Source organism: Antedon bifida, chromosome 9 (assembly GCF_963402885.1).
Source record: "Antedon bifida chromosome 9, ecAntBifi1.1, whole genome shotgun sequence".
In the NCBI taxonomy this organism is placed as follows: Eukaryota; Metazoa; Echinodermata; class Crinoidea; order Comatulida; family Antedonidae; genus Antedon; species Antedon bifida.
The window spans coordinates 3,951,264-3,961,895 of record NC_136234.1 but is presented as its reverse complement, the minus strand read 5'-3'; the positions used below and the strand labels follow the sequence as shown (position 1 = coordinate 3,961,895).

Below are 10,632 nucleotides of genomic sequence, written 5' to 3'. Positions count from 1 at the left end.
TTACTTTAAGATTTTCGCAATTATCACTAAGCTAAATATAGGTAACACATGCTATTGGTCAATTGTTACTGATGGCGCGTGCTAATACGCATGCTCTTCTCAATTGGTACGTACTGATTGGTTGATCAAACTAAGGCGCGCTTAACTTTAATGGAGTACGCAGTACACACAACGAATGCTATTGGTGAACTATTGTGACATCATCGGGATATAATAATGTTTGCAAAACAAGCAATTTAGGTTATGGTTAAGAAATGAAGCATTATGATTTTCATTTTAATTGCATTGATTAAGTGATTGTGAATTATGATCTAAATTACATTATGTTATAAAAAAACATGATTAAGCTAAGCAGTGGTTTTATATGAATATCATTAATTTATGAATAAAACATGAGGAAAATATTGAAGCATTGTTATCATTGATGTTCAATTCATTAAATTTATCCAAATTATACATTATTCGGTCCTCTAATCAACGAAATTATTGTAAATTTGACATAATTCTTAATTCTAAAATCTACGAAATAACTATTATTTGTGATATGACTATTGATTGTAAATTACATAAACAGGGTTTATATAATATTCAATGTACTTTTGAAAATATGAACCGATTATCATGAGCCCGTACAGTATGTCAATTGCAGTTTATTTATTTGTATTTGTCGAGGTTCTTTGATACCACTAACAGTATAGTAACAAATAACATTTTTAATTTATACATTATACTGTATATACATTATGAATGTATTATTATGTGAATAGGAAATTTAATTAACTATACCGTACAGAAGTAGTGGTCTCTAATTGGAGTCCCTTTACTAAAGCACCAGCTATCTTCAGACCACGTATAGTATAGGGACGTGTAGGCCGTACCGTCATTATAAGAGCAATTGTCTTTAAAATAATCTACGAAATTCGACAGCACAGGCACATTATGACGTCATTACCCTTGTTCATGAGGTTCGGTTCGAGATATAAATATGGAACCGTGGGGGTCACCTTCACTTATTAACCTGCAGTTAAACGTTTCTCTTGTACCAACTACAGCTCTGTCTACACTATCAAACTAGTTTGACAATAAAAGTGTGATGTGCCCAAATATGGTAATGATATTCTTAAATATGGTAGTGATATGCTTAAATATGGTGGTGATATGACATCAACATGTCCATATATGGGCACATCACATTTTGTTTGTCACATAAATTGTGATAGTGTAGAAAGAGCCTTACACGTTCCTCTATAAATAAACATTTTTATTGCATCAAACAAGTTAAATGTAGAGGGCGGTTGAAGATCTTACACTAACAATTGTAGATATCCTGCTCATAATGGACGGTCAACACTTTCTGGTAAATTGATAAAGTTTCTGCCAATGAGGACGTTTGTAACGGGTGACGTAAGTTTTACCGAATTTCGTTTTGAAGACTCGACCATTTCTGAAAAAGTATACGTATCCTGGAAGAAAATAAAGATCATTCCAATTCTTATTTTAATGACCAACAAAGCACATTTAAGTCAAGCAATATGATAATAGATATAGATATAAATATCGAGTACACCATCAATGAAGTAAACTGATACTATGTCTCCGTCAATGATGACCATGTGTCTTCAGAAGAAGACGGCTACAAGAAAAGTATAGGCCTAACAGTAATAATTTTATTCCTATGGGTTAGATTAGAGGAACCAAATTTGCACAAAGTTACATCGAAATAAATAAATTACCTTTCTGGTGATACGCAGCGTTGACATCTCTTGGTAGCTTCTTCCACATACTAGATATTTTCCTGGGATAACCACTCTCAATTCTGTATGTCGACATATCTATCTTCCATACGTGTTTATTTTTAAACAGGTATAGGCCTACATCATTAGATTCAAAAACAGACAGAGCGGCATCCACTCCTTTAGGCATCTCTTTTTGTAGTGGTCTAGCCTCGATTATCGGGTACTGATGCGGTCCTCGATATACGTACAAATATCGCCCTACGGACAGATAGACAATTGTATTAATGCTGTGCTCAATCGGGGGATCTCGAGATGAACTCCGGAATCGTGTCTTTTACAAAAGGTACCTGTACTTGAATTAAAGCATCGTATTGTTTAACAGACACAGTTATACCAGCCAATGAATGTAATCATTGATTAAAGCAAAATTATAGTGTATACCTTTCACAAAGATTAGGGCCCTGTCGGTATAACGTTCATACACAGCCTCGATGTCAGACGGGAGATTATACCAATACGCAGAGGCTAATTCACCAGTCTCGCTTGAAATCATAGTTCCGTCTTCTTTCATTCGCCAAATTCGGTTGCCCTTCAAAATGTAAAGATATTGCTTTGAGTGTACCTTAGTTTGTCACTTTATGTCCAACGCGATCCACTTTGTCCTGTCTTACCATATTTTTATCTTTCTTTTAAAAAAGTTATTTCTTTACAAATGTTTGTCTTTAAAAGAGAGTGCCTCAATATATTGTCATCATGATCATTGCCAATTTGTGTCGTCATATATTGTGTAGTAGTCTCGTATTGATACGATTAGTGTAATGTCCACAAGCGTATAGGCCTACTCTTGTCCCATCGTCTATTATCGTCACTGTGTCATCAGTATTTTTTTATGTTATTGTTCGGTCCTCGTCGTCATGTATTTCTTCGTCTTCTATCAACTGTCAACACGATTTTTGTCGTAGATCAACAAGCAAGTTTAGCCGCCGTCCTCCTATTATTTTCGTCGTCGTTGTTGAAGACGTCATTTTTTAACATAATCCTCACTGTACGTATCTAGAACGAACGGTTACCTTAAATATCATTATTTCTCCTCTGTACTGTGTAACGCCATCCAAAGACCAATCGCATTTGGTTGTTAGTCTGTTCTTGTTTGAATTGGAGTTTTTAGGTTTATTGATTAAAATATTTTTATTTTTCATATTATGTTTTTTATTCGTTGACGATTGACTTTTGCTCACGGGGACTATCCTCCCAGTCTTAGCTCCTTCTGTTTTACGTCTTTTGTGTTTGCCTGAAAAGGGGAATAATTTAAATATGTACGAATTTGATAAATGTCTTGGTCATAGCTTAACTGGAAACTGAGGAAATTTGGATTAGGCCCTCCAAGGACCAACGGCAGCCAGAAGTGAAGCGCCTATCAAACTAAAGAAAATAGGCCCTAAGAACACGAGGTCGAGAAATTCGATTTCTATTTTGAAGAAAACTCACCATATATATGTTGAATTCCTTTGACGTCATCTTCAGATAATGTGTACCCATCTTCAAATTCTTGATAGTTTTCCCACATTAGTGACGTGGGCACTTTTGAATGGGCTAACCCAATCACGTGACCCATTTCATGAGCAGCAACTATAAATAGGTTCATTTTCTTCGTCATACCTTATTCGAAAAAAGTAAATTATACAATTCAAATAATAATAATACGAGTCCAAATATAATTTCTTAATAGGGTGGTGTAGACTATGGGGCGCCATACGCAACAAAGGTGTCATGCTAAAATACAACATTTTACAATGCAATGCAATGCACATTGGCCCGGTAGCCCGGTAGCTAAATATACTTTTCGTAGGTAAATAGACGTCATATATTAGTAATGAATAATTGATCGTTTTTTTGCATCGCTTACCTACGAAAATTAGCGGCCTGATAATTTGTAAAAACATAAAAAATCTCCGTTGAATGCGTGAATACGGGGCGCATTTTGAGGCATAAATCTTTAGTGGGAAGTTTTTATCCAGAGGGCGCTATTACCTTTATTAGATTTCCATGTCCAATATTCGTCATCATCGAAGTGAATGTCCCCATTCAACTCTCCGTAACCACCCATTAAGTGGTACGCATGTGCAAGAGTGCCTCGAGGCCCATCGAACTCAACTTTGTCTCCATGAGCACGTTTTTTGAAGTTGATATTAGTATTCGCTAATTCGTTTTTGCCAACTTCTCTGAAAACTAACGGGGAAACGTCACTCCAAAGTTGAAATGCTTCTTTAAATAATTGTGGAATGTCTTGTTTACGGATATCTGTTTTACTAGGCCAGTTATCAATTCTGTAAACACAAACATAATTTTTTTTTTAATTAACACTTATAACATAATTTCAATCATTTCTGTTTTCTTTTCAAATTCCAGAAGAATGTTGGCCACCAAGAAATCAAATGAACAATTTTAAAAATACTGGCAGTGTTCGGGTTCTCTTGGCCCTAACAACTCTACCATGTCCTGTGTTCCCTCACCAACCTTTGTGTTATCTCTCATCAAATTTGAAAGGAAAGCACCATGTAGATTAACGACATTTTAGGAAACCATTATAGTGAACTTAGTGATCTGCATGTTAATAAAAATTGATAATTTACAGAATCAGTTTTGTGGAAGTTCACCACGCATTTGATGTGCCAAAGGCTAGCAATATCATTCATGTTACCAATTAGACCTACGACCCAGATTTGTAATAGAACTCTGTCTCCTTTCTCTTCTATTCACACTAAATTTCCTAATTTAATAATTAATAAACCATGTGGAAATTTTTTTTGCGGTACATGTTAAAAAGTAAACACTTTGCAAATTGTATTAATGTTTAGTAATTCAGAAAACGAAATACTAAATGAATGTTAGTGCTTACTAATGGTATGATACTAAAGGTGAAAAACAGAAAATAATGAAAAAAGGGTAGAAAATATTTAGAAGTTATGTAATGAAACATTAAATGTATAAAGGCGGTGGTGAAGTTTGCGGTACACCACGTACAGTTCTGAAAAGAATTGTTGAGTTTCTCGACGTTTCGATCAATACACTTTGATCGTCTTCGGGAGTGAGAAAGCAGAAAGTACGAACTGGGAATAAAGTGTTATTGTTATTCACCTGTATGTAATTTCTCTTTTAGGCCACTTCTTCGTATAGAATTCAAAGCGTTTACATCGCTTCTTCGTACATAGCATTTCCTCTTCATGGAACCCGCATTTCAACACCGTCGTTGTATTGGAAACGGGCTGTTTCTGTTGAGATAGTAATACAAACAAACATACATATTGCAACCAACAATGCCTTGTTGAACAAAGAGATGTGTTCTAAAGCTCTATTTCTACACTATCAAAACTACTTCGACAAAAAATTGTGATGTGCCCAATTATTGTAGTGATATTACGTCATCATGTCTATATATGGTCACATCACATTTGTTGTCTCATAAAGTTTGATAGTGTAGGGTAGACAGAGCTTAAGATGTTCCAGAAGATTTACTACAGAAAATGATTGTTGGATAAATTATATTGAAAGTGACTTTGTTTGTAATTTCCTCCTACGATGTTTTGTAGAGATACATATTCATTGTGTTTACTGTACTGTAATGGTCTCATTTTAAAAGGTGTAATGTTTTTATTTATAGATCTTAATATAGATACCAACTGTATTAGAGCTAACATAGAATGTAAACACCATAACATGTCAATTATATAATATGCCCATTGTTCAACATTTTCTGTTTTTGGAAACAACGACCCAACTCATGTGAAAGGACACGTAAGCCTACTGCGCTCAGATTCCAATGGTAAACGCATATCAAAGACTCGATAAAAGTAGATTATGTTTGTCATAATTGAATTTGCACAATGTTACGGACTGTCTGAACTATCACAGTAGGTATGTCACCTGTGCTAAATTAACTTAATAGTTTAGAAATTGCTTCCATCGTTGTATGAAAGAAAGCATCCATCAATTCTTCGGTAAAGCAAAACATTTTTTTAGTGAACTTAAATTTCTTCAAATACTTCGCGCTATTTTTTTTCAATAAAAACATGGTTCATTCTAATTTGCTTTTCGCGCTTTTTTATTCGCGCTTTCCTAATTTAATTGTTATGCTTTTCTAATTTTGTGATGTATCTTTCATAAAGAATGAGGATTCCAAATTAGAAGTTTAAAGAAACTAAGACTATTAATTAAGACTATACCAATTCTTACCTCTTCTTTTGATATTTTCCCATCTATTGCCGACAAACCAGTCACCATAGTAACGTAAAGCGTAATAACCAAATTCATACTTTTCCCATTAAACATCTTCAATTAAACTGAAAAATATTTATTATAGATTCTTGAGAGACAAATGATGTAGAGGAATGACCATCTGGGCAATCTGTCCGTGTCAAACCCCAACTAGCATCTCGTGCGTAACAAAAAAGACTGCGCCGAGTCGTATTATATTGATCCAATACACGCTCAAATGTAATCCTAATCTGCTCTATTTATACTCCTAAATTTTTTCAAGTAACTATATACATTCCGAAGTAGCCATATTATCTCTGCACAGAGGGACACCTAGAGTAAAGAACGATGGCCCCTCGTGATATTGTTCATAGGAATATTGTTAGGTGTTTGGGGTATTTTGGGAACGCTTCCCTCGGGGGATAGCGCTGTTTGCTATTGTATCATAATACTAAACATTATAAAGAATTTTGTGGTATGATTTGAAAATAACATTAGGTCATATGATATAAAATTCTATATATAGGTGTTTGGTAATTGTCACAGTTGGGCAACGTCCGATGCTAAACGGTCTGAATGTAGACCCAATTATGATGATGTTATTTTTGTAATTTAATTCAAAATCAGGCGCGTAAAAAGTGCGTTCATAATATTAAGCCCATATTAAGTTCCCATATAGACATGATGATGTCATATCACTACCATATGTGGGCATATCACTACCATATTTGGGCACATCACACGTTTTTTGCCAAACAGAGCTTTACCTTATCTACAATAACCATGATCACATGTGATTAGAAATGAATAGAAGCAAAGTACAATATGGGGTGAATGAGGGGGTGTGGATGATTATTGTAATCGCAGTATCTGCTGTTCCATATGCAAATTAAAGAAACAAAATCACAACTAAATTATCTATCATCCGTGAAAGAAAATAGACGGTTTCAGATTGTTCCCATTGTTACTATTAATAGAAGGCAAAAATAAATATATTTTTTAACAAAGACCAAGTAACCTATTTCACAAAATTACATCAATATGATTTAGTTTAAAGGTTACGTGAACATTTAATATCTTCTGTTCTCACGAATAGTTTTTTAAAAATAAGAACGATTAATTGAACTTTTTGCTTCAAAGGTTTCCCCATCCAGGTTTTTATTGATTTTGTTAAGCTCTTTAGGCCTATCAAATTATTTTGACAAGTGTGACGTGCCCTAATATGGAAGTGATATGACGTCATCATGTCCATATATAGGCACATCACATTTTTTTTTCACATAAAGTTAATTTTGATAGTGTAGACAGAGAACTTTAGGTGTACTCTAGATCTGTCTTGGTAACTAGTTTAACTGGGCATGAGTTCAGTAGCCTTGGCATGACTCTACCAAACCAATATTTCACAGAAAGAAAAACATTTTTTTTTAAAGCACTTGATTTAATCTTTCTTGCTTTTTGGACTTTTTTGTGGAATACACTTTTACGGTGACATACACAATTTTTTTGGCATATATCAAAATAATTGCATTACGTGTTAAAGTAATATTCTAGTTTCTCTTTAACCTAAATATGTTGAAAATTCGTAATTATTATTGGTAAATGAACTCGTGTTTAAAATGACATTCATATGGTTATCACGACTAATTAAAATTAAATATTTCAGTTGAATCCGGAAGAAAGTGAAAACAGTCGTTTAGTTTAGGATATAAATAATAATCAAACTATAAATGTGTTTTTGATAATCGATTTGCAAGTTTAGGCCTAAGATGTCAGTTATGTTACGTGATTTCATGTTTCAGTTTTTTTTCAAGTTCAATAACTTTAAGTAAGTCTAGTTAAATTACTGGTTATAATCAACATTAGAGAATTCAACTTTATTAACTTATCGTTTATTTATTGAAAATAAATTAGACCTATTTGATATTGTAGTAGACCTGTTGTTTGAATATCCTTTGAAAAATATAAGTTTATTTATTTAAAACATGATAATCTATTCTGTATTATATATAATAAATAATACAATAGGCCTGATATACATAATATGAACTGGTATGCTTCAACCCCAATACACAATATTGATTGCCTATAATTTTACAGCTCAACGAAATCTTTATTGGATATGATATTGAATCTACTAAGTAATAAGTTAAATAACATCATGTTAATCATTGATAACTGCTATTCAAAGTATATTAAATAAGATTTTAATGTGTCAATAGGATTAGAGATAAATATGATTTAATACGACTGATTTCCAGCCTGTTGCTTATGACCAAGTACCAAGGGTGTAAACGACCTCGATACCGTATAGTACCAACTTAACAAAAACATAGGAAGTGCTCAATAAGGGATTTCTCTGGGGAGATCTATAGACCCCTAACTCACTGGAAAATGTTATAACACGAACCAAAAACATTCTGATTTTAATCAATTAATTAATTATGTTAGAATAAGATATAAGTAACTGTCCAAACTCATCATCTGTACATTTTCCTGCACATTACTTTTAACGAAAAAGAAATCATATACCGGTATCCGGCAATTCCACATTTATGAATGCAAGAAAACAATCACTTATAAAACAAAAAAAGTGTGATGTACCCAAATATGGTAGTGATATGCTTAAATATGGTAATGATATGCTTAAATATGGTAGTGATATGACACCATCACATTTTTTGTCACATAAAGTTTGATAGTGTAGACGAGGCTTTATATCATTAGTTTGTATACTTACTACGCGTACTTAAGTTTTACGCGTATAAACGTACGATCGAGTATGGCGTACCGAATGTGACATACTTCCTTTAATTTTTTGCAAACATCACTGGAATCATTAGGAAATCGTCGTTATACCAAATCTGTCGATAAAAGATAAAGTAGCGGACTGACTCACTGACGTAATCGTGTCCCATGGGATCAAATGTTTCCTTATTATTCGAACACATATTTATATTAATATGTTTATTTGAAACATTCGTTAAGAAATCAATCCAAGTGGGTGGACAATATAGGGCCATGGATCTGACAAAAATTGCATGAATTTAAGAAAGTAAAAACGATAATATAAGATTGAATTAATTATGATCCATGATCATACTAATTGATGACATTTTTAATTTCACTGTCACTAAAAAATAACTTGCATAATTTTGGTTTCCATACATTTTATGCATTACTGCGTCAAAATATTCCACCCTTGCTCTGTATGTAGGCCTACTGTATGACACTGTATTATGTCCAGTATCATAGACAATGTGTAATACAGTGTTGCATACTGTATGTATCACATGTGATGCCTGTATTATGTTAAGCTCTATGATACATTGTCAATTGTTTTACATATGTGCACTGTACACATTATAGATACAGTAGAGAATCCGCTAACACACTGTTTTACAGTAGGGAACGAAATGTATATGATATCGTACGTATGATGATTGTATAAATATGATTATTAAACTAAAAACAATAATGATATTCTTTCTGCATATTTCGAATATGAATATTGGTTGCACGCGAAGAAATTGAAATTAGTTTGAAATGAGTCTGACACACACGTGGTCCCATAACCAATACCACTCAAAGTAAATTAATTATGTCAATATCATAAATAATAAATTGTTCGTTAAAAAGAAAATGACAGAATTGACAACATCACGAGACTAGTGATGGAGAGGCAGACCAGCACCAACAGTATATTATCATTATATTATGCATATTACAACGTAATAACAACTTAAAAAATCAATTTACATTGAATGCATTACAGCTGCATGTTATACGTGTTAAACGTGATTTAAGGACAGACCGCCGGACTGACAAAGTCATGGTTTTGTCTAAAACGTTTCTACACTAAAAATATTGAAAAAAAAATAAAAGTTACAAATCTGTACCGATATTCATTCGTTTAACACATGGATGAATAAAAGTTAAAAAAGCAATCATAACTATAAACAAATTATTTTAACTTCAAAAGTAACTTCCCTACCAGATAATTTGGAACAAAAATGTGTTCCTCGTGTCGTTTATCGGTTGCGTGCACCTCTGCATAGATGAAGTTCTCCTCTCTCACTAAACTTCAGCCACACTTTGATAACCATCCAATAAACTTTCAAATTTAAGATTGTAACATATTCTATGAATTCCTGGTTCAGTAAAACTTTTCTTTCCACTGGTTTTATACGCTTCAGCAATCAGAAGTCAGGAAGTTAAAATATGTAATTAATAATATTCTTAGAAAGTAACTAACAACATTTTTTGAGCAGTGGATTGCAACGAATGAAATTCACAGTTGAATGCATTTGCTAGTAGGTGCGATAATAACCAATAGAGCATCATGATTTGTCTGATTCTATTTATACTAAAAACATCATTATGATATACAGTAGCATGACAAGATCGTTAAATTCAAACTCCAATTGAATAATAATCATGACATTTGCATTTGTACAAAAGTTTAAAAGCAAACATTTTCGGAAAGTTTTTTTTTTGTATGTGAATTAGGAATGTATCCAGTGGTTAAAGCTCTGTCTACACTATCAAACTTTATGTGACAAAATAAATGTGATGACGTGCCCATATATGGACATGATGATGTCATATCACTACCATATTTAGGCATATCACTACCATATTTGGG

General features: G+C 33.1%; 1 protein-coding gene across 2 annotated transcripts; it reads right to left on the bottom strand.

Annotated features, from left to right (window-relative positions):
* Window positions 1–953: 953 nt before the first annotated feature.
* On the bottom strand, window positions 954–10,121 carry LOC144852136 (collagenase 3-like). Of its 2 annotated transcripts, XM_078709858.1 has the most exons (9): window positions 9,982–10,121; window positions 5,970–6,076; window positions 4,875–5,008; window positions 3,768–4,063; window positions 3,225–3,395; window positions 2,807–3,027; window positions 2,178–2,325; window positions 1,734–1,994; window positions 954–1,463 (listed from the first exon to the last, which is right to left on the bottom strand). In XM_078709858.1, the coding sequence occupies exons 2-9, from the start codon at window positions 6,063–6,065 to the stop codon at window positions 1,345–1,347; spliced, it is 1,446 nt and encodes a 481-aa protein (XP_078565984.1). In that variant the 5' UTR covers window positions 6,066–6,076; window positions 9,982–10,121; the 3' UTR covers window positions 954–1,344. The 2 variants fall into 2 exon arrangements, with proteins under 2 accessions (XP_078565984.1, XP_078565985.1); XM_078709859.1 differs by lacking the exon at window positions 9,982–10,121 and having other exon boundaries at window positions 4,875–5,002; window positions 5,970–6,141.
* Window positions 10,122–10,632: the final 511 nt, after the last annotated feature.